The sequence below is a fragment of the Danio rerio genome, chromosome 5 (genome assembly GCF_049306965.1).
Source record: "Danio rerio strain Tuebingen ecotype United States chromosome 5, GRCz12tu, whole genome shotgun sequence".
NCBI lineage: Eukaryota > Metazoa > Chordata > Actinopteri > Cypriniformes > Danionidae > Danio > Danio rerio.
In genome coordinates this window covers 8,669,437-8,697,222 of record NC_133180.1, presented here as the reverse complement: position 1 = coordinate 8,697,222, position 27,786 = coordinate 8,669,437, and the positions used below count along the sequence as shown (strand labels likewise).

The 27,786-nt window shown below is 38.0% G+C and overlaps 1 protein-coding gene across 2 annotated transcripts in view; it reads left to right on the top strand.

Moving 5' to 3' along the window:
- Window positions 1-15,829, top strand: part of nipbla (NIPBL cohesin loading factor a) — a 94,271-nt gene extending 78,442 nt beyond the window's left edge. The window contains exons 40-45 of one of the 2 annotated variants that reach the window (XM_009301188.5): window positions 981-1,181; window positions 1,267-1,413; window positions 6,464-6,882; window positions 9,220-9,394; window positions 12,573-12,758; window positions 14,700-15,829. In XM_009301188.5, coding sequence (XP_009299463.2) covers window positions 981-1,181; window positions 1,267-1,413; window positions 6,464-6,882; window positions 9,220-9,394; window positions 12,573-12,758; window positions 14,700-15,068 — 1,497 coding nt within the window. In that variant the 3' untranslated portion in view covers window positions 15,069-15,829. 2 annotated transcript variants of the gene reach the window in all.
- The last annotated feature ends 11,957 nt before the right edge of the window (window positions 15,830-27,786 follow it).

The following is a 27,786-nucleotide window of genomic DNA, read 5'->3' as shown; positions in this document are numbered from 1 at the left end:
GTATGCAACATAGGCTAATTCTGAAAACGTCCTATATACATTTCTGGAGATCGCAAACTATGTAGCCAGAGGAACGTATGGCGTATTTTTAAAACCAACGCTACAGGCTGACCACTTACCTTTTTATGCATGGCTTTCCCGCTGTTACCAGTTTGTCCAATAGCTCACAATGTACGTCAGCGGACTTGAGGCACAGAGAGGAGTTGACCACGACGAAGGGGTTCAAGTCTGGTGAAGAACGGTTCCAAAAAAATGCCACTTAGTCCAAAAAATACAATAAACAAGTAAATAACAGGGTGAGAATGTGGTAAAAATCAAGTGAGGTCTTTTGTTTTGTTATGGATTGCTTTTTAAAACTGTTTAGGGAAGGAGGAGGGTGGGTCAGTTGAATGGTTAATCAACAGCAACCTCTAGTGGATTTTCATGAGAAGAGCAGGCACGAACAGTCGCAAGAAATTTTGATCTGAAAAAGAGTACACGGCAGCCTCTGGTGGATTTGCGAAAACAAAAATGACAAAAAAAGGTAACTCCTGGGCTGTGTTTGGCGCTCTCCAGGAATGTATATAGGGGTACGGTTTTAGAATGAGCCTGTGTTAGATTTATGGCAAGTTTAGCTTTTTGGGTAATGTGAAGTTGTCACTACAAAGACCAAAACAAGTTGTGATGTATTTGTCAAGTTGTTATAAGCAATATCACCTTTGGATTTAAAATGTGAGCGAATGACACTTAATGACAGTTGTTAAAAGCATGCATAAAATCTCATGTGTCATGTCAGGTTTAATGAACACCCCTTCAAGTAATGTCTTAACTATTATCTTTAAGACTGCCGCTCAAAAAAACTTAATGAAATTAAATACAGATAATAATCTTATATTCAATACAGATAATAGTCTTATATTCACTATAACTAGCTTATTATAATTGCACTGTGGATTATTGTTCCATGTTTTCGTTACATAATTACTCAAATTCCCCTACAGATGAAAGCTGTAGCAGGGATGAAGATGTCGTACCAGGTGCAGCAGGCCGTCTTTGGATCAGCCGGGTCTGTGATCCGAGGTTTCCGTCAGGATGAGTCTAATTCAGCTCAGTGTTCGCACCTCTACAGCATGGTCCGCGCAAACAGACAACACCGGCGAGCGTTTCTCATCTCGCTGCTCAATCTCTTCGACGACAGCTCGGTAAGCATGCTTTTGTGTGCCTGTCTGTCTATTTCTCGTTTTTGTGATGTTTAAACTGACCTTTTGCATCTGTCTGTCCGAGCAGAAGATGGAGGTGAACATGCTATTGTTCATCGCTGATAATCTGGCCTACTTCCCCTATCAGAGTCAGGAGGAGCCGCTGTTCATCATGCATCATATAGACATCACACTGTCTGTATCGGGGAGCAACCTGCTGCAGACCTTTAAAGAGGTAAACGTGCTCAAGAGCGACTGTCTGGTCGTTAGAGTCCACATGGATTGTTTTGTGAGCGTGTTTCGGTGTAATACAGATTCATTAACAAGTTCTATTTGAAGCATATGGCAAACTCTTGAGTGTCCGTGATAGAAAGCACTATTGCTCATTTAAAGGGGTAGTTCACACAAAAATTAACATTTATTTGCTGTTTAATCCCCCATTTAAGTGTTTACAAGCTTTTATGAATTTCTTTATACCGTTAAACACTATTGAAGTTATTTTTGATAATGCTGAAAACCTGTAACCATTGACTTCTATGGTAGGAAAAACAAATGGAAGTCAATTGTTAGAGAATTCCAGCATTCCTCAATTTCTGCAATAGTGTTTAAAAGGAAAAAGAAAGTCAAACAGGTTTAGAACACATAAAGGGTGAGTAAATGATGACACAGTGAACTCTCTTCATTTAAGGCCTACTTCAATTAAAGCTATTTTCCATCTTCATATTTTTATGCTCATTGTGCAATATTACATAAAGAAAGCTTAAAGGGTTAGTTCACTCCAAAATGGTAATCACAGTTTGCTCACCCTTAAGTTGTTATAAACTTTATTAACTTCTTTATTATGTTGAACACTAAAAAGGTATTCTGAAGAAAGCTGAAACTTGTAATCATTGACTTCCATAGTAGGATAAAGGAGTTTTATTTGACGTTTGGGGCGAACCTTTGAGTGTCTTTGAGGCAAAACAGTTGAAAACCTGTGACCATTGACTTCTATGGTTAGAAAAACAAATGGAAGTCAATGGTTACAGGTTTCCAGCTTTCTTCATAATATTTTCAGTAGTGTTTAACAGAAGAAAGAATGTCGAATGGGTTTGGAATGACTAAAGGGTGAGTAAATTATGACAGAATAAATAAATCCTATGGAAGTCAATGGTTACAGGTTTTCTGCTTTCTTCAAAATATCTTCTTTTGGGTTCAACAAAAAAGAACAGTTAGACAACTTTAAGTGAACTATCCCTTTAATAGAAACCCTAAGATGTGCATACATTTAGAAAAAATAAGCAAAAAAGTGATAAGACAGTGCGCAAAAACTATGATTGAATTAATTAGTTTTTTTTCCTTTAAACAAGCTAAATAATTGGGGGTAAGTAAAAAAAAAATTCAAAACAAAAACAAGATTTGCTTTCAGACTGTTACTGAAAGCAAGAGAGTGTTTTTTGTTTGTCTAAAAGAATTTATAGATGTTTGGACTAGAAACAAGACAACAACTCTAAGTTAGAAAAGCTTTTTTTTGCAGTGAACATACAGTTGAAGTCAAAATGCCTTTTTTAGCCTTTCTGTAAAATTTTTTCTTTCTCCAATATTTCCCAAATGATAGTTACAAGAGCAAGGGTTTTTCTTCTGAAAAAAGATACCATTTTAAGTTAACTTAGGCCTGTCACAATAATCAAGATATCGCTTTATTGCACATGGACATGACCTTCATCATTTTTGATAAGGCAATATCCATCGCCTGCTCATAAGACAATTATTCTAGCAACACTTAAGCTGATTGCTCAACGTCTCTCAATATCGAAGGTGTTAGTGTTCTGATGGTTAAAAAAACTCTATAGTATGTACTATAACTGACTATAGTATATTTTCATGTAGGTGTCTGACAACTGAAAATAGATCTGGTAGCAGATAGCACAGTTACTTTTTACCTTGCACTTTTTTTGTTAACATTTATTAGTGTTTATTTTTAGGATATACTAATATTATAGGATATATTATACCATCGTTATACAATGATTTGCCTTATTAAGCCTAGTTCACACTACAGGATTTTAAACTTGATTTGAGCCAGATTTAGAAGTTAATGTGCTCGCAGACATATCGGGCTGTAATCGGGGAAAAATCTACGGTTGCTAGGCGCTCAGCAGTCTTTATGTTTGAACTACTGAAGAACACCTCAAAGAGGCTCACTGACGCGTCGCCGACACCTCGCAGACAGAAATCCAATATCTAGCATGCTGAATATTCCAGAGCAGTCGGCCGACTCGACCCCATGTGCAGTCAGATGTAGTGACGAGCTGCAGCCAATGAGAGAGCATATCAGCATGAGCTGAATGCCTGTGTGCTCAGGAGCTCATCAGAAACATCTGTGATTGGTCAGAATGGGCATTTATGCACTCGCTTCATTCTGCGTTAACACAGACATGAGAGTAGGATTAGAATTACCATACTGCTCATTCTGACCGTTCTCATATAAAACGTCATATTGTCACAACATATTTACATTCAAAGCTTCTATTGAGATATTAAAATTAAGCTTTGAATGTCTGGCATCATATTTAATGACACCATTACCCTAAAAATATGATCTTTTTCGTAATATAACCCATAAAAATGTGGATAAGAAACTAGAACACGCAAAGGTCTGAGTCTCACTTTCATTTTCACTTTCAAATAGGAGCTGTTTCACGGCACAGAATATGCTGTTTTGAAAGCATATTTTGAATCTGAAGTTAATTTGTGCAAATTATGCTTATGTTAGCAGGAAGTTTCTAGGTAAAAAAAAAAAAGCATGCATATGTAAAGTCGCAGCAAAAAGTAGCAGACATGCATGCAGTCATGTTGACCAATATGGTAATTAACCCTTAAAGACCTAGAGGTATTTTGTGGGCACCTAATGGGCCTATATTAATATTTTTTTTAAAAGCAGTTTTATTTTTATTTTAGCAGTCAGCCTCAAGTGTCATATATCATTTTAAACAGGAGAACCTGAAGTTTCAATCTGTATCATTTAAAGGTCCAGTCTAAAATATTTTTGGTCCCAAAACATATGAACAGACAGAAAATATTCCAGAATTTTCCAGAAACGATTTTTAAAAAAAGTGTCATTTTCTAGTTATTTCAAACAAAACCTTATGAAGTTTGTTTTTCTTTCTTTAGAAATACATGTTATGATGTTTTATACATCCAAAATAAATTTTGTCCACATCCACAATTCCCTGAGCAAGTTATAGCAATTTATTTCAATGTTATTCCATGGCGTTTTTTATGGGGGGAAAAAATGCATTTATTTACTGACAATGTATTTGCCCAAAAGTTCTGGGAATGAACTAAACAGAAAAAAATGTTACAAAATAATAGAACAGTGAAGCAAATTTGACTTTTTCCAAATAATATATTTTCAGTTACTATAAACAACACCACTTACAATGAACAAATAAAAAATAAGAAAATAATAAATAATGCGTCAAAGTCCAAATAAACATGGTGCAAATCGTCAGTAAAAAAATAGATATAAATATTTACTATACTATAAATAGTTACATAACTAAACTAGATTCAATATGGAACATCCTTAGGTTTTATGTGCCAGCATGGATATGGTTGTCTGTGGATTTGGATATGGTTGTCTGCAGTGCAGACAAACAGCTGCAGCTTCATTTGCGTCTTTTGAAAACAGCAAGAGCAGCAGTTTGTCTTTGCTGTGTCACTGTTTTGTCATGTTTCTGTGCTGCTGTGCATGCAAAAGTACTAAGTATGAGAATTATTTCATGCAAAACTTTTTTTTTGCGTTTTATTTAGCCGCGCATAAATGTATGCCTATCTCTCATTCCGTGTTGTTCAAAAAGCTTGTTGGTCCACAAACAAAAGCGAAACCTATGCTTATTGGTTGTGATATAGCGAGTTTGAACCAATCTGGGCATGGAGGAGGGACAATGCATCAATGTATAATGTCTGGTTTGTCCGGAGACACAGTGACGAGCGTTTCTTTGTCAAATCAGCGTTGTCAAATTTTGATGACGTAACCGCACTGATTCCGGAGCCTCTGAAAGTCCGTGAATGTTATGTGCACTGGAAAGCTGAGATTCTCTTCTTTATGCCAATCTTTGAATTGTATGAATCGGATCAGCGGATCAAAAGTTATTAAACATTTAAGAGCAATACTTATTTTAAGCCGCGGGCGGCTGTCTCGGTCTTTGAGGGTAAACTTCAGAAATACTCAGTTATTTACTGTTTTGTAATTTTAAAAGATAACAATGTTAAAAAGAAATACACAGATATTTAGGAAACATCAGGGTGTTGTAGATATGTGAGTTTTATATATAGATGTAGTTATGTCTATATATAGTTCAAAGAGTTATTAAATAAAAAAATTAAAAACTGTATCTCTCCACTTGACAATTGCAGAGAAGCAATTTAATCCACTGAAGCATCAGCTTACTGACCATGTTTTTAAATGCCCTCTTTAAAGCTTGAAAAACGGTCAGTGATTTCATCAGTACAACAGCAGCCAGTAGTGTTCAGCTTTTTCTGACGGCTCCTCCCTCAACTTTTGATTGGCTGTGGTTTGGTTGACTGACTGAGCTGTTGAGGGAAGGAGTTGTTGCCAGATCATGTAGTGCACAGGTGTCAAACTCGGTTCCAAAAGGGCCGCAGCTTTGCACAGTTTAGTTCCAACCCTAATTAAACACACCTGATCAAACTAATTGAGTCCTTCAGGCTTGTTTGAAACCTACAGGTAAGTGTGTTGGAGCAGGGTTGCAACTAAACTGTGCAGGGCTTCGGCCCTCCAGGAATTGAGTTTGACACCCCTGATGTAGTGTGTTACCTCCCTCTTGTGGATCATTTGAGTAGTGTCGCATAGTGTGAACACCCCAGAGATTAAGACACAAAATCAAGTCATGTAGTGTGAACGGCTCCGCGATCTGCCGATGATAAATATCCTGTAGTGTGAACTAGGCTTTACCCTAACTTAAACCTTAATATAACCTAGTTAAGCCATTAAATGTCACTTTAAGCTGAATACTAGTGTCTTGAAAAAACATCAAATATTATATACTGTCATCACGGCAAAGATAAAATAATTCAGCTATTAAAAATGAGCTATTAAAACTATTATGTTTAGAAATGTGTTGAAGGAAATCTTCTCTCTGTTAAACGAAAATTGGTAAAAAATATACAGGACGCTAACAATTCAGGAGGGCTAATAATTCTGACTTCAACTCTACATTTAATTAAAATAAATTACAAGAGGGTTATATAAAAACAATAAAGCTGTTTTTTGTACCCAGTCTCTGGTTAAGATACCAGGCAGGAAAAGCAGGAAAAGGAGACGACGGCGGAGGCGACCGCAACGCCAGCAACCACCACCACCACCACAACAACAGCAGCAGCAGCAGCAGAACGGCTCAGAGGAGGAGAGAGGAGCACAGGACGAAGAGAGAGAAAGACATAGTGGAGATGAGGAGTATGACGATGATGATTATGAGGAGGATGAGGACGGCCATCGGGTGAGGAAGCCCAAGCCCACAGAGGACATCAGACAGTCGGAGTCGGACTCAGACTCGGACCTCGACGATGTTGATGCTGTAATGGAGCGTCTTCCTGATGACTCAACATCGCTTGTGGACTTTGCCAGAGCGTCGCAGGGCATACTGTTACTGCTGGTGCTCAAACAACACCTCAAGAACCTCTACGGCTTCTCTGACGGGTAACAAACAGACTCCCATCATGCACATCAATAATCTAATCTTGTTTTTTAGGACTGCAAGGTTATTTTCATGCTAAGACTAATGTTAAATCAAAAACCAACCGTTAAATACTGCTAAATTTATCATCACATGACCAGTATTTTAGTCTGGTCTCATTTTCATCATGTGCTAAAGATTCATAGACAGATATATTGTCATAGTTTACGTTGACGAAAGCAACATTAGCTGCAAGGTTTTTTTTGCTCTAAGACTAATGTTAAATCATAAACTGAAATAACAATTTTAGAATAATTAGCCTAAATAAATGTTTTTTTAAGGTTATTTTTTACACTAATCATAAACCTTTTTTTGAAACTGAAATAACATAATTTCATTATTTGAAAAACTAAATAAATGTAGTTTTTTTTCTATACTAAGACATTAAAGGTATTAAAATAGTGATATTAAAGAGATACTTCACCCAACAATTTAAATTGCCCCATTTGCTCTTTTTCATGTGGTTTTAACAAATAAGAAGATGTTTTGAAGAATGTTGGTTGGTCAAAAAAAGAAAAACATTTTTGTATAACATTTTACATAATATATAATAAGCAGAAAATAAAAACTATATAAAGTAATTATATTAATAAGGACTAAAAATCTACTATGGATGTTTAACAACAAATGGGTGATTCTTAAATTACAATTTTATTTATTAAAATATTTTTTATTTCTAAGAGGTATGCACAAGAGTTAATATAAAAAGTAAAAATAATGCATATGTTTTATATATATATTTATTAAATAAATGTACACTCATTTGCCACTTTATAAGTTATACTTTACTGGTACCGGCTTGGACCTCATTTTGCCTTCAGAACTGCCTTAATCCTTGGTGGCATAAATTCAACAATGTACGGGAAATATTCCTCAGAGATTTTGCTCCATATTGACTTGATAGCATCACGCAGTTGCTGCAGATTTGTCGGCTGCACATCCATGATGCGAATCTCCCGTTCCACCACATCTCAAAGTGCTCTATTGGATTGAGAACTGGGGACTGTGGAGGCCATTTGAGTACAGTAAACTCATTGCCATGTTCAAGAAACCAGTCTGAGATGATTCGCACTTCATGACATGGCGTGTTATCATGCTGGAAGTAGCCATCAGAAGATGGGTAGACTGTGGTCATAAAGGGATGGACATGGTCAGCAACAATACTTCAGTAGGCTGTGGGGTTGTCACGATGCTCAATAGGTACTAATGGGATAAAAATGTGCCAAGAAAATATCCCCCACACCATTACACTGCCACCACCAGCCTGAACAGTTGACACAAGACATGATGGATCCAAGCTTTCATGTTGTTGATGTCAAAATCGGAAACTACCATTTGAATGTGGCAGCAGAAATCGAGACTCATCAGACAAGGCAATGTTTCTCCAATCTTCTATTCGCCTGTGGCAATTGTAGCTTCAGTTTCCTGTTCTTAGCTCACAGGAGTGGCACCCGGTGTGGTCTTCTGCTGCTGTAGGCCATCCGCCTCAAGGTTGGACGTGTTGTGTGTTCAGAGATGCTCTTCTGCAGACCTCGGTTGTAACAAGTGGTTATTTGAGTTACTGTTGCCTTTCTATCAGCTGGAACCAATCTGACTATTCTCCTCTTACCTCTGGCATCAACAAGGCATTTGCACCCACAGAACTGCCACTCACTGGATATTTTCTCTTTTTCACGCCATTCTCTGTAAACCCTACCTATGGTTGTGCGTGAAAATCCCAGTAGTATCTGAAATACTCAAACCAGCCCATCTGGCTCCAACAACCATGCCACGTTCAAATTCACTTTTAAATCACCTTTCTTCCCCATTCTGATGCTCAGTTTGAACTGCAGCAGATTGTCTCGACCATGTCTAAATGCATTGGCTGATTAGAAGTTTGTTAATGAGCAGTTGTACCTAATAAAGTGGCCGCTGAGTGTATAAAAACTAAACAGAAGTGTGTTTTCAAAATACTAACAAAACATAAATAAAACAAACTAAAGCTAAACAGAAATTTTCTGGAAAATTCATCTTTAGTTAATTGTTCAAATGTTGTCTGCAGTGGACTGCAATGAGCGCCTTGATTTTGTAAAATATTTCTTTTAACATCTGAGTAAACAGTCTCCATAAACCGCTATTTTCTCAATTTGGAAAGAGTCTTTCAACACATCTTAACAAGTGGAAAAAAGCTTTTCTTTATAGTTTTCATATTTACTTTTAAAAAATATATATATATTGTGAAGCTTGGGTAACCATACCTGACAATACTCGCTTCACTTAGCATGTCTTTTAATATTTTCTTTTTCTCTCTCTCAATGCAGTAAAATTCAGAAGTACTCTCCCTCTGAGTCGGCCAAGGTGTACGATAAAGCCGTAAACAGGAAGACGTTGGCCAACTTCAACCCACAGCAGACCATCGACTTCCTCCGTCATCATGACGTTCATGGCGAGCTGACCTACGAGCTGAAGAGGAAGATCGTCAAACAGTTCCTCGACGTAAGCTTACCTGTCGTCTTTAGAAAAAAATAATCTGCTTATTAAAGCCATTTTTGTTAGTGATAATATTTCAAGTGCTTTAGTGCTGTTGTTTTTTAGTGATTATGATAAAGTATAAGCCCTTCATGGTATATTTAGGCCCAATCCCAATTCTACCCTTTAGCCCTTTCCCTTACATCTTCCTCCTCTTTTTGCGCTTTCAAGAGAGGTGGTAGGGCTGTCCCAATTCTCTTTAGCTTTAAGGCGTTAGGCTAAGGGGAAGGGGTATTAGTATTTTTTTGTTATTATTAAGAATTTTACAACAAACATACATCAGTTTTAACACATTCATAAACCGTGTTAGTCTTTTACTGTCATGCATTTTAAAAATAAACATTAAAAAATAAAAACAGCTGAATTTTGCAATCTATAATCCATAATCATAACCCCTGTATAGCAGTCCCACAACATTCTGACACTCGATGATACTCGAATCCTCTGTCAGAAAAGTCTAGTGGCTGAGAAAGAGCTTTTTACATTGTCTGTTATAATGTTAATGTTGTTTTCGTGTGTTTACATGGATGAATAAGGCCACTGTGTAAATACACAGTATAGTTACAATCTTATTGCCACATTAGATCGTTATCATAACATAATTCAGTGATTTCCTGAAGATAAATACCAAAAAAATAACACAACTGGAATAACTACGGCAGTCGCCATTGTCTGATCTCTTATGAAGCAAAAGATCGCGAACGACGTATGATGACAGGTGCAGGTGTTGTAGTGCTGTCCCATTTTTTTAGGGGTAAATTTTGAAGCCCTTCCCACTCATACTCTGTTTTAAGGGCCAAAAGAAAAGGGCAGGTGTACACAAATAGAATTGGGATTGGACCTTTGTCAGGATTACATCAAGTCCACAGGATGACTTAATATTAATTGTTAGTATTATTATTATTTGCCTTCATCATTGTTAGTTCTAAGTAACGACATGTTTATTTAAAGATCTTTTTTTTTTTTTTTAAATCTGTATAGCCCTGTACAGGGCACTAATTGAAACATTAATTGGTTAAACCATAGAGCAGGGGTCTCAAACTGCTGGCCCATGGGCCATTTACAGTCCACCCTCCTCCTCAATCTGGCTCGCAACTGATGTCAAAAATATAAGAAGATTCGCCCCACTAAAACATATATTTTTAAAGCTCTATCTTTGTTGTGCAGTCGCGTCTAAACACTTGTGGTTTTGACTTGTCACCTACTGGACATTTAAAGTACTGCATTCAGATTACTTTTACTTTAAGTTTCTCTGTGTACGTTATATAGTAACGCACATGCAAATTATTTTTGTTGCTGATTTTAGCATAAAATGTTTGTCCTTAAGTTCTCTATTTTTACTAAAGCTCTATTATTGCAAATATTCAAGGCTCGTTGGATTATTATCAGTCTTACACCACTTGTATTTTGTTGTAAAAACACTTCTTTATGGTTTACATATTATGCCCTTGGTGTAACAAATATGCTAATTTAGCTAATAATTGATTCAAATGGTCTAATTTAATAGATTTTCCTTAAATGCTTATTAAGATTTGCATAAAAACTATGTACTTTAATAAAATTGTACTGCTAGTTGAATTGAATCTTTTAAAGTAAATGTACATACTTACACCCCTCTTTGTTTTAGTTTTACAAACAGAATAATATTGAGAAGAACAATTGCCAGTAAAGTCACTAAAGTTACCCAAACTGCTTTCTGCTGTTCTTGCGCTATTGGGACCATACAATTGGTTTGGACTGAATAATAATTATCTTGCCTATTATTTGTAGTATTTTCATAGCAATTTAAACTCCCTCTTCAATATGTCCAACAAGAAACAAAAAGCTGGAGTTTTGACCGCATGAAGAATGAGTGAGTGTGTGTCTAACGCTCAGCCATACTTAAAAAAAAAAAAACACAGATATATTTCAACAGCTGATGTGTGACACGATAAACATGCTGATTTGCATTATCGCTGATGACAGGTAATGCTTAACATATAAACGTCATGTCTGTTGTCCTATGATGCACCAATTATGTCAGGTTTCCACTTTTTTTCTTGTGCTTGAATGTTAAAACAGCCCTCATATGAATTGTCAGCTTCTGAAATGGGCCCCGCCAATTTAAGTTTGAGACCCCTGCCATAGAGTGTTACTAGTGGTTATTACAAGACTTTTGATGTTTTATGTCAATAAAAAATAAAAGGATGAATAAATAAATAAATGGGTGGTTGAATAAATAAATAAATAAAATAAACAAATGAAGTGACCATATATGGTTCCTTGCCCAAAGTTAAATAATTTTCAATAATCATTTAATAAATAACACATTTATATTATTATTATCACATTATTCAATTAGGTTATGGCAGTTTTAGTTGAGAAAAAAAACAGGTTAAATCTTTAAGTAAGGCAAGGCAAGTGAATTTATAAAGCACATTTCGTACACAATGGTAATTTAAAGTGTTTTACATAAACAAGAATAAAAGTAGTAGAAGCTGAAGGCCGATTCACCCTGCTTTGACTGAAATCTTTGAATGTCTAATGTACTTGATCCTAATGATCTGAGTAATCTGTTTGTATTCAGTGAGCATATCTGTAATGTATTGAGGTCCTAGGCCATTTAGTGATTTATAGACGAGTAATAATACTATAAAATCTATTCTGAATGTAACTGGGAGCCAATGTAAATACCTGAGGACAGATGGGATGTGCTCTGATTCCCTGGTTCTGGTCAGCATTCTGGCAGCAGTGTTCTGCATGAGCTGCAACTGTCTAACAATTTTTTTTTTTTTTTTTTTGGTGGAGGCCAGTGAGGAGTCTATTACAGTAATCCACCCTGCTGCTGATAAAAGCATGAACAAGTTCTCACGGAAAACAATCTAATTCTTGCAATGTTTTTGAGATAATAGTATGCTGATTTACTAACTGCTTTGACATGACTATTGAAACTTAGATCTGACTCCAGAGTCACACCAAGGTTCTTGACCTTTTTTTTTGTTGTTTGACCCTTAAAGCCATGGTACGCATTCACCTTGAGAACCTCATCTCTGTTTCCAAATGCAATGACTTCAGTTTTCTCTTTGCTTAACTGAAGAAAGTTTTGGTACAGTAAAATACTTTGAAATTATTATCCAATTAATAATTTGTTATTCATTTTGATCAGTTTAAGCTGTTGATGGAGCACCTGGACCCTGATGAGGAGGATGAAGATGGAGACACGAGTGCAAACGTGAGGAATAAAGCCATCACTGCACTGCTGGGTGGGGCGGCTGCAAGTCCCCGAAACCACCACACAGGCGACTCTGAGGAGGACGACGAGAGGAGTGAAGGAGAGGAGAGGACCCCCGGGGTAAGAAAACACAAAAACAACACTGTAGTCTTAGGCTCCGTTTACACTAATACGTTTCAGTTTGAAAACTCATAAGTTTTGCTACAGTTACGCTCTCTGTCCACGCTACGCCAGGGTGTTTAAGCGCCAAAAACTGAGCTTTTTGAAAACGCTGAAGAGGCTGTTTTCATTTTAGAATGCTGCTGCTCCGTGTTAGTGTACATAGAGGGAAAACCCAGACTTCTGAAAACAGAGACATTTGCCTGATTGGGGCTTTTTCCTCAATATTAAGTAGCCTACACAGAGTTCAGTCCTGCATCCTCTCCTTGTAAGTTCAGACTTTACAAGTTTAATATGGAAAACAAACTCCCGAGGACACGTTAGGTAAATCTTCAATGGGAACAGTGTACTTTATAACATCATTCAGATCACCCTGGCTACGTTATTTCACTATCTTAACAATAAAATGAAAACCTGATATAAGGAACTGCCTATTTAGTGATCGAGTTTGCCCAGGATACGGCCTGGTCCAGGGTTATGGAGACCTTGGGATAAGGAGAAATAGTCTAACGTAAGCGTAAATGCCAGACAATGTTTTGATAAAACGAGAGCTCTTAGATTCCATCTAAAGTATCTTAAAAAGCCCCTATTATTAATTAAAAAGGGTCATATTTTGGTTTTGGGGGTCTCCAACAACAAGCTGATATGCCTGCAGGGTCAAAAAACGCTTTCATTGTTTTATAATATGCATTTATTGTTACCTAATTATCCCAGCGACTCTTATATGATTCATCAGTGATTCATTTAGCACTATGCTAATCTCCGCTGATTGACCTGATGACTTAGTCTGTTGTGATTGGTCGACTGCGTTCAGCACGAGACAGAGAGAAATGTCCACCACAGCTTATCAACAATTTTGAAGTAGTCAGAGTGCAGAGAGTATGGCTGTAAGCCCAGTGCAGGAGTTCATTAAAGCAATGCAGTTTAACACCAGCATATTGCTCTATTCTTAACCATAAGTAAAAACACTGACACACATTCATTATTGATCCACACAGCGGCAAAAGCTGAACTATTTTGAAACTTGACCGCCGCATGTGTGTAGGAACAGCTGACGGTGGCTATAGCAATGACAAACGGCAGAGGATTGTGAACTCACTAATGCATTTAAAACAAAGCGGCACGCGTTTTCAACGTGGTTTTAGAAGCGATATGAGAACATGAAGAGTTTACCTGATACAGTACAAGTGATTACAAGTAACAAAACACAATGAAATACATAATCTGCATGCTAGAGAAGACATCGAGGCAACCATTTTAATCGCACTTACTTACACTTGTGAAATGAAGGAGGAACTGATCCATGAACTGATTACTGTAAAGTTCCTGTCAACCTCTTATCAGGATACGGCCTGGTCCAGGATTATGGAGACCTTGGGATAAGGAGAAATAGACGATACATCAGTAGTCTTTCCTGATCCTTCCTTTAACAAACGGCCGACGAATTCCCCGTTGTAAGCGTGTAGATGTCTGAAGCACTCTTCAGAAAAAATGATGGGAACACAGCACAAGGTTGGGGCTATAATGCTGACGGTTCAACCGGAATCCGCTACAGTGTTTCCTTTTTTTCTGTCTACAGTGTTTGTGGGCGGGGCCGGGGTTTTCAGTTTCAAGCCGGGCTTGAGTTCCGTATCGACATCACGCCGACAAGGCTAAAGACACGTTACAGCGGCGCTTCATTCGAACCACAATGAGTTGACTCTTGTATAGATGAATCAATAGTTTTACACACGGTGCACTTTCAGATTTAAACATCAGCTGAATATTTCACTCCATTTAGAGCTGTGTTACACACTACATGAAAGGTCATTCAATAGGGGGTCTTTATTTTTTGCTTTTGGGGATATTTCAAAGCGTTTGTGTCCAAGTGTCCAATCATTTCTCACGGTTTGTTCTTCACAGGCATCTCGACGTGGGAGACGAACTGGAGACTCAGCAGACCTGCTGTCCGCGAACATGAATGAATCCGTCAGCGCGCTTGATATCATCGCCATCCACTGCCCCAAATACCGCGACCGGCCGCAGATCGCCCGCGTCATCCAGAAGAACAGCGACGGCTACAGCATCCACTGGATGGCCGGCTCATACTCCAGCACGTGGGCCGAGGCCAAAAAGCGTGACGGACGCAAGCTGGTGCCTTGGGTGGACAGCATCAAAGAGACCGACATCATCTACAAAAAAATCACGCTCACCAGTGGCAACAAGCTCAACCACAAAGTGGCGCAGACTCTACGTTCACTCTACGCTGCCAAGGACAGGAACTCCAGCTAATAATACGTAAATAAACACACGCAGGCACGCACATACCTCCCATCTCAGATCCTTTCAGCCTAATGCAACACACTCAACGTCTCTCCATGAACAGCCAAACATCTACCAGGTCAGCCAAACACACACACTCAAAAACACGAGCGGCTATTCTACACTACAGACTCCTTTTCTCTCTCTCTCTCTCTCTCTCTCTCTCTCTTTCTCTCTGATGCACTCTGGCTCTGGTGGTGACATTTTTTTGTCCTCTGCACCAGGGTGCATCGTCGTATCGCAGGAATAAAAATGTTTGGAGAAACATTGTATGGGTGCTCCTTCGCTGTTGTGCAGCAGATTTCTGGTTGTTTGATTTCTACTCCCAGTGTATCATAGTTTAACATAAAAATATTGTTTATATCTATAAAAGAAATTTAAATATATACTGAATGTTGAAAGAATTAGTTTGTTGATGTTTTTACTTTTTATTTTCTGATTTTTCTTTATTTTTTTTCTCTTGTTTTTTTTTTTTCTTCGGAATTCCTAGCGTCAAGCAGCTTTCTATATAGCTTAGCTCCTTCTTTACTGGCTGATGACGACTCTCTCTGTTTGTCCATTTTTGTACGATAGCACCGTGTGGCTGTAATTTATTGTGTATAGCATGCAGTGTCTGTGAGGAGGGCTGTGTCGAAGGAGATTTTTGCGATAACAGGTCGCCCTGCTCAGCGTAAAGGGACCCACATGCCTCTGATGGAACAAATACTGCAATAAATTTTCTACTTCTCTTATCTGTGAGACTCATCATGTCTGTTCGCACCTCTCCTTCTCTTGTCTTTTGAAAGTGCCCCGTTGTGCTTGTGTTTTTAGGATATTGTGTTTCATGTAATGTGTAAGCTTTGGAAAGATCAAGTTGCACATCATTTAAAGGGATAGTTCACCAAGAAAGATTAATTAAGCATTTACTCAAACACAAATGCTTCTAAACTTTGACTTATTTTACTTCAGTTAAAAACAAATAAAGATGTTCTGAAGAATTTTGGGACAATTTTAGAGACAATGTTTCCATCCACCTGTTTTTATGCACAATTGGGAAAATTGCATTAAAAAAAGCTTAATGGAAATGCCAAGATGCGCATACATTTTGAAATTAATTTATTCATTCATTTTCATCCCGCTTTTCGGGGCCTGGTCATGGTAGCAGCAGTCTCAGGAGAGAACCCCTATCCCCAGACTCTTCCTCCAGCTCCTCCTGGGGGATTCCCAGGCCGCCAACCGATAGACTTGTGGCCCGTTTTCACTGACTGTTACAATATGGTATGGTATGGGTCAGTACAGGTCACCTTTATCAGGCTTGCGTTTCCACTGCCAAGAGGGTACCAATGGTTTGTTTGAGCTCAGGTCATGGCTTGTTAGTATATGTATTAGGGGTGTAACGATACACTCAGCTCACGATACTATGTGTATCACGATATAATGTTCACGATTCAATATGTATCACGATATTTGGAATAAAAATTGAAAATTAAACTGAAATGCAAATTTTATTAAAAAAATTTAATTACCAAGTAAACTATTTTTTAATGTATTTCTTTTGTTTCAACTTGTTAAACTGAACCTTCTTTAAGAAAATAAATTAAACAGGACTGTCTCTGGAAAATAAAACAATTTAAAAACTTCTTATAAAATATTATTGAAATGATTCAATTCAATTGAATTTAACAGCAAGAGCTTAAGGCTTTGCTTGGTCACTTGCGTTTTTTGTGTGTGCAAAAAAGATCCACATTTCCAGGTAATCAGCAGTTCTATAAAATAATCCTGAACTGATGTGTATCTGTCTGAGAGGTTTTTATGGATGGCTGTCTTCATGTTGGGCATGATGAGTGACAGGGTGGCCGTCTTTTCATTACACAGGACAGTCGTGACTCTTTTCAGCAGTTTAGGCAGGTTTACTATTTATTTGGCGTTGCTGATGTCGGCGCTATCAAGTGTATCTTGTTGACGTGCATTTTTATGTACCTCTGTACTCAAAAGGGTTAATGCTCGTCGTAATTATAACTCTAAAATGTGATATGATTATTTAAATAATGTGCACGCTTTCAGTTTCATTTCCACTGCTGTTCATACTTCCCACGCGGCTCCTGAACGATCACTCTGTTCCACAAACTGAATGTTGTTTACTACTTTATTACCTGTTAGTCACAACCTGCAGGTTCTGTTCAGTGAAACAGACGCGCGCGCGTCTATCATAGTCCGCCCTCTGTAGTAACAGCTCATGGTCAGCTCACGTCATGTGTGATTTTGCGGCGGGAACATTATATGAAGACAGAATGATATTTTAGGGTGAATTGTACCTTATAAATACAGTATGTGACTCTTTCAACACCATTAGGAGATATCCATGTCGCTGTGCAAAGTATGTAAATCACTGTGAAGACTTTAAAACTTAGGCTATGTTTGTCCCAGTATGCGTGTCAAAAAGCGGACGAGTCTAAAGCAATAACTGTACAACCGAAATGTTGCCAGACGTCTGATTTTGAGAGGATGGGCCATCCTTTATTTCAGCTCCACTCATCTTGGTCTGCTAACATTACTGCTGCTGCAATCTGAACTCACGTGCGACAGCAGGTGGAACGTAGCTCACGTGCAAACAGCTCAACTAATAAGAGAAAACGGACGTCATATCGTAATCAAATCGTCATAACACCACGATGCATATCGAGACATTTTTGCATCGCAATAAATCGTACAACGATAAATCGTTACACCCCTAATATGTATATAGTTTTACAATGTAATGTCTCGGCTGTGTATTTAAAAATGGTGGTTTCTTTTTATTCTGCTGCTATTGTATAAGTAAGTGCCTTTTATCTGTAAACCAATAGCTTTCAGCTGCGTGTCTAGCTCTGCCTCTTGGTACCCTTTTGTCATGCTAGGAACTATTTGCAAAGGGTACTCTAAAAGTGGTGCGGTTTGGTTCGCTTTTAGGTACCTGTTGACAGTGGAAACGGCCATAAAAGCGTACCGTACTGTACCACTCAGTGGAAACGGGCCAATAGTCACTCCATCGTATCCTGGGTCTTCACCGAGGCCTCCTTCCAGTGAGACATGCCTGGAACACATCCCTAAATAGGAGGAATCCAAAACCGATGCCCGAGCCAACTCAGCTGACTTCTCTCCATGTGGAGGAGCAGCGGCTCTACTCGGGTGACAGACCTCCTCTCCCTATCTATAAGGGTGCGCCCCACCACCCTGCCAATGAAATTTTGACCGCTTGTATCAGAGATTTTGTGCTTTTCAGTCATGACCCAAAGCTCATGACCATAAGTGAGAGTAGGGACGTAGATTGACCAGTAAATCAAGAGCTTTGCCTTTCGGCTCAGCTGCTTTTTTACCACAACAGACCAGTACATCGACTGCATTACTGCTGCCGCTGCACCAATCCCCCCGTCAATCTCACGTTCCATTCTTCCCTCACTTGTGAACAAAACCCTGAGATACTTGAACTCCTCCACCTGGGGTAAGGACTTTCCTCCAACCTGGAGATGGCAAACCACCTTTTTCCGGTGTTTTTTCTTTTTTCTTGAAACATTTCTGAATTTCTTAATCGTGAAGAATATGTGCGTAAACTGCAACAGAAGCACATTAAAATTCTGGCTTGTGATTTAGTTTTAAATAGATCATGTCATTTAATAAATGGGCGTGATGGCACAACATTAATTTGCGAACCAATGGACCCAACCACATTGTAAAAGTGAATCTGAAATAAAATTTCCATTTTCCAAAATCAGTCATCAACGTTGTTCCGTATAATTATTAATAATAATTATTATTATTATTAGGGATGTAACGGTTTCAGAATTTCACGGTACGATAATACCTTGGTATGAATGGCACGGTACGGTATTTATTGAATAATTTACAGGAAAAACAAAACTAATGAAAAGACTCGAAAAAAGTGGCAAAAGTGTTTATTTACCTTAGCACTGAACATATCAATGACATACAAATTAGCCATCTATCTGTAAGTTTCGAAACAGGAACTTCAATTTTTCAATTTTAATAACAAAAATCTATTAAACCATATAAAAAATAAAGTTTCAATTTAGTATTGTTGAAAACTCATCACATTCAACATTTAATCACTCACTCACTTAGATAGAGATGGGTTTTTAAGCAAAATTATCATATAACTATAATCTGGTAAAAGCTGGGATCTCTGGGTATTTACAATGTCCCCTGCAACAGAAATAAAACCCTCTCATTTGGGACTGAGGTTTCTGGGACAGAGAGATATGATTTAGCCAAGGTTGACAGCAGTGGGTAACGCTGTGCATTGTCTTTTCCCCACTTGAGAGGACAAACCATGAGTGAGATAAAGGGTCTCTTTGCGGTACAAGTCAATGTCTGCATCAATCTAACAAGTGTGCTGTGTTCTGCAGACCCCATGACTGTTTTTAGTCATATTCCCTGACTTTTATTTCACAATAGTCTGGCAGTGCCTGCATACTGTTTTTTTCTTTGTCACCTTTTCTCCTTTTTCGTATCTTTTTAGACGGAAACCGAAATGCTTCCACACATCCGATTTAAAACCCGCTTTAGGTTCAATCATTTCCAGCTCTTTTTCTTCCCCACAACTAGCAGCACACTCTATTTCCGCATTACTGGATCTGTAGTGACAACAGGCCGCAAAGGATGATGGCCACGCCTAGGCTGATGGGAATTGTAGTTCCTGCTACTTCCCGTTCGCTTCATTTGCCCAAGCAAACTTTTCTCAGAAATATAGTTTTATTGAGTCATGCGCCTACGGTAATATTGAAAAAAATTACTATTGCGGTATGACGGTATTTACAATATTGTTACATCCCTAATTATTATTATTATTATTTTTTTTTTTTTTTTTTTATTACCTTCAGTACTGTCTTGAACATTTGTGCTCCCGAAGAGCGTCTCACGCCTCCAAAAGCGTTCATTACATTTGGTCTTCATCTTCAAAATCCACTTTTCTTTTTGATATTAGGCGCCATTTTATCAGGAAGTTTTGTTCTCTTTGACTCATCAAATGGAAACTGCTTTGTTCACAAATGTTTTGTGTGTAATTCCAGCTTTGCCCATGAATCTAATTTGCATCTTTGGATGGAAACGGCAAATAACATCCATACTAGGAATAAGAAATACAACAGAAGTCAATGCCTGCTGCTTTCCAACATTCTTCAGTTTGTCTTCCTTTGTGTTCAACAGAATAAACTCAATCAGAACCATCCCTTTCTTGATGAACAGATCCTAAAGCAGTTTTGCTAGCGATGTTTGTTTATGTGGTCCACATGTTGCGATTTTTCTCTACAGAGGAAAGAAATGAGAATGAGATGTTGTACTCGAATGTCTATGGTAAAACCAACATCATTGTTGCTGTTTGTTTCTATATCTGTGTTATCATGAGGATGAGCTGAAACTCAGATATGGTAAGTGCTGATTTATTTCATGGTGGGTGTGGTTTAAGTGGACAACACATCACAACAGACTGGGGCCATGTCCACATGTACATGGGTATTTTTATTAATGGAGTTTTCTCTGCTCTCCCTGATTTAAAATTTAGTCTGTCCGCATGGAAATGCATGTTAAGGGCACAACGAGTCAACAGGGGGCGATAATGACTCTTATATGCTGGGTTCACACTTCACACCAAATGGGGAATTGTATACAAGTCAATGTAAATGAGAGAACAGAGGTGGTGTTACGGGACGTGTGGTGCGAATGAGATGGGGAATAGGCGATATGTTCGCCAGAAAAAAAGTCTTCTGTGTTGGGAGTGAATCCAGTCATGTTGGCCAGTTAGAAAGGAGAAAACAATTTGCACTTGCTTCATGAGGCAAAAACTCCGGTTGTAGTGTCCACATGACCACACTTTACCCGGAGTTTCCGAAAATCTTCACCTTTGCCAGAGTTTTCAGAAGGTTTCAGTTTTCAACTTCGTTCTCATGTGGACATACAGCCAAACCACATAGAAATAAAGAGCTGTTTTGAAAATAGCCATGTTCAATTGGACATGGCCTGGGCCATTTGACCAATCAGAGCAAAGCAAGCTCTTGGAAAGGCGGGGCTCAGAGACTTGATCCTTGAAACAACTGTATTAGACACATTACATGGTTTTTCCTGGCTCAAAATAAGGCAGACGGAGTATCGTGAAATCCTTGCTACTTGAAACAAACACATTTAGCACCTTTCCTAGTTTGTATCAAGTAAAACATTCTTTACTTAATGCTATTAAATACAGGACCAGTGCTTGAGCATCAATCTGGGTCTGTTGATAGTCCTGATTTTAGTCAAAAGGTGAAGCTGGTACAAAACTAGTGCTGCGTCCTAGTTTGCATACTTATACCACACCCTAAAAGTATGTGCTTTTTTTCTGTAAAGGAAAATTATACACTTTTGAGTGTGGAACAGAAGAGTATGCAAGCAAATGAACCATGCCTGAGCCTGATTCAGAGCACTCGCATTTCTCAAACAATCCAGGAAACGAGACTGGGCACGGTTCGGATAGCATAGTGTTAGAGCGCCATAATTCTATTTTCAAATACCATTAAGGACGTATAGTATGCGAATTGGCACGCAGCCCATATGACAGTGGCCACCTTGTAGTTCTCTATACAGGAAAAACCCTGCATTAATAAAACTGTTGCTGCCATGTAGGTTATGTATGCAAGATGTTTTGACCTTGGATTGATGGAAACCTGTTGCTGGAGAAACATTACAAACCTTTGAAATGGCATAATTGGGGCACTTTTGGTTTATTGCATTTTTCTTGCCGTGCATGATTTATTTATTTACAGGTGTAGTGACAAGAAGACAGGAAGTCTCATGAGGAAGACGCGTCCAGTGTGTCGCTGCTCTTGTAAAGGTGTCGTAACCATTTTATTCTATTAGAAATGACACTTCATTTTATTTTAACTTGTCCTTGTTGCTGTGGAATCACACCTACAGTAGGTTTAACAGGTCATGAAACACAGAAACACATTTTTTGAGCTGTTGACAGTCGTATATGTGTCCCACACTGCTAAAAAAAGCAAAGCAAAGCCCTCTAGAGTATGCTTATTATACCAGAATAAAACATGATCTTGCCTTGATTTTTCATGATTTCATTAGGACAGTAAGGTCTGACTTTGCTTAGACAAAAGTCTTGTCACTTAACAGAAATAATGTCCAGTATAGAATATAAAGTCATGAAAAAAGAATGAATATTGTGTCTGACTCCATCATGAGCTTGGAGGACTGCATTCATACATCGCTGCAATGACTCAAATCACTGATTAATAAAGTCATCTGGAATGGCAAAGAAAGCGTTCTTTCAGAGTTCATCAAGATTCTTTGGCTTCATCTTCACTGCCTCCCCCTTCGTCTTAGCCCAGACAAGCTCAATAATGTTCATGTCTGATGACTGGGCTGGCCAATCCTGGAGCAGCTTGACCTTCTTTGCTTTCAGGAGCTTTGATGTGAGGGTGAAGTATGAGAAGGAGGGCTGTCCTGCTGAAGAATTTGCCCTCTTTTGTGGTTTGTAATGTAATGGGCAGCACAAATGTCTTGATACCTCAGGCTGTTGATGTTGCCATCTACTCTGCAGATCTCTCGCACAACCCTACACTGAATGTAACCCCAAACCATGATTTTTCCATTACCAAACTTGCCTGATTTCTGTGAGAATCTTGGGTCCATGAGGGTTCCAGTAGGTCTTTTGCAGTATTTGTGATGATTGGGATGCAGCTCAACAGAAAAATCCACCTTCTGACACTTTTCTAAATGATCAACTAGAAGTCAAGTTATTACTTGTTGCTTTTACAACTGGGATCGAAGACTTTTGCCAGGTAGTGTATATAAAAACAAATGTGCACTTTTTTGGGGGGTTGATTTTGAGGTCATATTGACCCATCACATCTTGTTAAACATGTATAGTGTTCACTGTTTACTGCAGGGATGTCAAACTTGATTCCTGGAGGGCCGCAGCCCTGCACAGTTTAGCTCCAACACACTTAAGCTGCGGTCACACTAGAGTTTGGGCTTGCGAAATTCTGTCATACCGGGCTGTGGGACGGGATTAAACAACATGATTAGACATTAAAAAAGCGAGCGATTGCTCCATGTTTTAAATTTCTCTCCAGAGAGGTCGTGTTTTGATCCTCGATTGGTCTCAATCAGTCAAGCAAAGCGATTTCGCATGTTAGAGTTCACCAAGCTTGAACTTTGCACCGAAGAACCTGCGAAACTTGACGCATGACCCTGCGTTTCTTGTCTGACGCATTCGCGTGCGTATGAATGGAAGTCAATGGGAGGAAAAGCCCAGTGTGACCGCAGATTTACCTGTAGATTTCAAACAAGCCTGAAGGACTCAATTAGTTTGATCAGGTGTGTTTAATTAGGGTTGGAACTAAACTGTGCAAGGCTGCGGCCCTCCATGAATTGAGTTTGACATCGCTGGTTTTCTGCTATATATATAGGTCTAGTATGTACTGTGCACACTACTTTATGCTTATAAAACTGCATATGATTGCTTTATTTTGTGAAATTCTACACAAAATGTGTGTGTGAATTACATCATATGTACTTGGTGTAATATTCTTCTTGTAAGGAATATTTTTAGGCAGTAAACAGCTTTTCCATGACTTGTGTTTGGGATTCATCAGCAATGTATTATTTGATATCCTTCTGGGAATGCATCAATTAATCAATCAAGCCTTTATTTGTCACTACACTTTCGTATAGCGAAATTGGACCCCCAGACCATACACAAAACATCACAAACAACTTTTCAGGGGAGACAGATCTTAGGAGGTAGCATTTAGAAACGAAGAAAGATACATTTGGACAGTTAGGCAAAAAAAAAAAAAAACACCCCCTCAGCTTGCCCTTGATTAGGACAAAGTGAGAAAGGGGAGAAAAACAGCCCTATCTTAGCATAAGCACACCAGCAAGACACAACATAGACAGAGGGGATGGGAACAGGGGTAATGGAAAACGACCCAACGACCAACTGGTCCAGCAGCCATTTCAAGGCGCACGTATTGCATGAACTGATAAATGAAAGATAAGTGTGATCATTTATTCATCTTAATAGGATAATGCTACGTACTAAAAATGTGAGGGGTGCATGATAGTACACGCTCCTCTGTGTCATTATTGTGAGTTGTGTTTTACCTGTCAGCAGGTGGTGGAAACAGGACAGCAGGTGAGACGTTTCCCTGCACGGCATTCTGGGAGAAGAAAGCGTGTTATGACTGGCCTACAACCTTCACCTCTGACAGATTTAAGCTGATGACAGATCAGATAAGTGGCCTGTTGTGGAGAATAGATCAGGAAATAAGGGTGCCGATATTCACAATCGTTTCAATTGAATGCATTGTTAATTAACATGAATCGAATAACATTAAACAGTGGACAGCTCAATTATTAGCCCTTTTGTGAAGTTGTCATTTTATTTTAGTTTTATATTTAAAATATTTCTCAATTTCTGTTGCATTTAAAGCTTTTACAGCATTTTTTATTGTAGTTATTTTTCTGGAAAATTTCTTAGTTTTATTGCAATAATAATAATAAAAAAAAGGTCAATATTATTAGCCCCCTTTAGATTTTTTTTTTCGATTGGCTACAGAACAAACCACTGTTGTTCAATGATTTTTCCTAAGTTACCCAATTAAGTCTTTAAATTGCACTTTAAGCTGAATACTAGTATTTTACAATTTACCTAGTAAACTATTATGTACTGTCATCATGGTGAAGACAAAACAAATTATTCATATACACTCACCGGCCACTTTATTAGGTACCTTATAGAGAACTTCAGAACTGCCTTAATCATTTGTGGCATAGATTCAACAATGTACTGGAAATATTCCTCAGAGATTTTGGTCCATATTGACATGCTAGCATCACGCAGCTGCACATCCATGAAGAGAATCTCCTGTTCCACCACATTCCAAAGGTGCTCTATTGGATTGAAATCTGGTGACTGTGGAGGCCATTTGAGTGAACTCATTGTCATGTTCGAGAAACCAGTCTGAGATGATTCACGCTTTATGATGTGGAGCGTTATCCTGCTGGAAGTAGCCATTAAAAAATAAGTACACTGTGGTCATAAAGGAATGGACATGGTTAGTAACAATACTCAGGTAGGCTGTGACACGGTGCTCAACCCGATGTGAAAATATCCCCCACACCATTACACCACCACCACCAGCCTCACCGTTGAAACAAGGCAGGATGGATCCACGCTTTCATGTTGTTGATGCCAGATTCTTACCCTACTATCTGAATGTCACAGCAGAAAACGAGACTCATCAGACCAGACAACGTTTCTCCAATCTTCTATTGTCCAATTTTGGTGAGCCTGTGTAAATTGTAGCCTCAGTTTCCTGTTCTTAGCTGACAGGAGTGGCACCCGGTGTGGTCTTCTGCTGCCATAGCGGATCCGCCTCAAGGTTGGATGTGTTGTGTGTTCAGAGATGCTCTTCTGCAGACATCAGTTTTATCGAGTGGTTATTCGAGTTACTGTTGCTTTTATTTCAGCTGGAACCAGTCTGGCCATTCTCCTCTGACCTCTGGCATCATCAAGGCATTCTCGCCCACAAAACTGCCGCTCACTGGATATTTTCTCTTTTTCTGACTATTCTCTGTAAATCCTAGAGATGTTGTGCGTGAAAATCCCTGTAGATCAGCAGTTTCTGAAATACTCAGGCCAGCCCTTCTGGCACCAACAACCATGCCACGATTAAAGTCACTTAAATCCCCCTTCTTCCCCATTCTGATGCTCAGTTTGAACTGCAGCAGATCGTCTTGACCATGTCTACATGCATTGAGTGGCTGCCAAGTGATTAGAAATTTGCGTTAACAAACAGTTGGACAGCTGTACCTAATAAAGTAGCCGGTGAGTGCATATTTAAAAGAAAAGTAATTTATTTTCATAATAATCTTTATTTTATAATAGTAATTTTGTATTCCGCTGTATATACAGTAGAGATATGGAAAAATCTAAGAGACAACTTCAATGTACAATGTCAGAATTTTTTTTGTTAATATGTACTTTAAATGTACATATATAGAGTGTTTGTTTTTGTACTTTAAAACATAGTAACATCTTCAAAACTTCTCACAGGAATATTATAGTGCAAATGAGTTGATCTGAAAAAGACCATGATGTTTAATTGTATTAATCTACAATATTATTGGTTGTATTTTTGATTAAACTCTTATATAATTGTATTTATTTGTTAGCACCAAGGGTCTTTAAGCAGTAAACGTCAAATCAAATCACTTTTATAGTCACATCATACATCATCAGCAGCATGTGTGCTATGATGAGTGAAAAGCTTAGTGCACATGAAAGCATGTATAAATCTGACTTTGAATTAATCAAAATCATAGACCACAAATGCTTAATATTTATATATATATATATATATATAAATATTAAGCATTTGTGGTCTATGATTTTGATTAATTCAAAGTCAGATTTATACATGCTTTCATGTGCACTAAGCTTTTATATATATATATATATATATATATATATATATATATATATATATATATATATATATATATATATATATATATATATATATATATATGTGTGTGTGTGTGTGTGTGTATATGTGTGTATATCTATCTCTATCTCTCTATTTATATATATATATATATATGTGTGTGTGTGTGTGTATATATGTGTGTATATCTATCTCTATATATCTCTCTCTCTCTCTCTATATATATATATATATATATATATATATATATATATATATATGTGTGTGTTTGTGTGTGTGTGTGTGTGTGTGTGTATATATATATATATATATATATATGTATGTATTTTATATATAGATATTTATTTATTTCCAGAGCACATATTGAGTCTTTCAGTTTTCTGAACTGGGTTTGTGAGTGGATGTGTCAGTATATTCCATCTGTTTCTTCTTCAGTCTCCTGACCTGTGCTCATATTGCAGATTTACAGCGGTTAAAGACTCATTAGTGAAGTAAACGCTGACCTGTTCTTATGTTCGTCATGTTAAGCTAATGGCCGAAATGTGAACTGTGAATCAGAGATCAGATCACGACCACAATGCGTAGCTCTGGTTTCATTTGCTTTTCTTCTGCTCCATCATTTGTATGTCTATTATCCACAAACACAAGCATCTATGCCGTGTGTATGTGCATATGAACATGCATGTATATGTTTGAGAGAGGTTATTTATATCGTTGAAGAAAAAATTGATATTTATAAATTTATATTTTAAATTTTAAATTATATATTTATATTTCCATTTTTAAACAATACTCTTGATAACTCATTTCTTCTGTTTTTGCCATGATGACAGTGCATAATATTTGACTAAGACACCAGTATTCAGCTTAAAGTACAATTTTAAAGACGTTAAAGAATTAGGTAATTAATTAGGCAAGTCAACAAGAAGATATTTCCTTATTATTTCATTTTTCTCAGGCTTAGTTATTTATTCATCAGGGGTCACCACAGCGTAATGAACCGCCAACTTATCCAGCATGTGTTTTACACTGCGGATGACGTTCCAGCTGCAACCCAGTATGGGGAAACATCCATACACTCTCACATTCACACACACACTCATACACTACAGCCAATTTAGCCTAATCAATTCACCTATGGCACATGTGTTTGGACTGTTGGGGAAACCGGAGCACCCGGAGGAAACCAACGCCAGCACAGGGAGAATGAGATAATC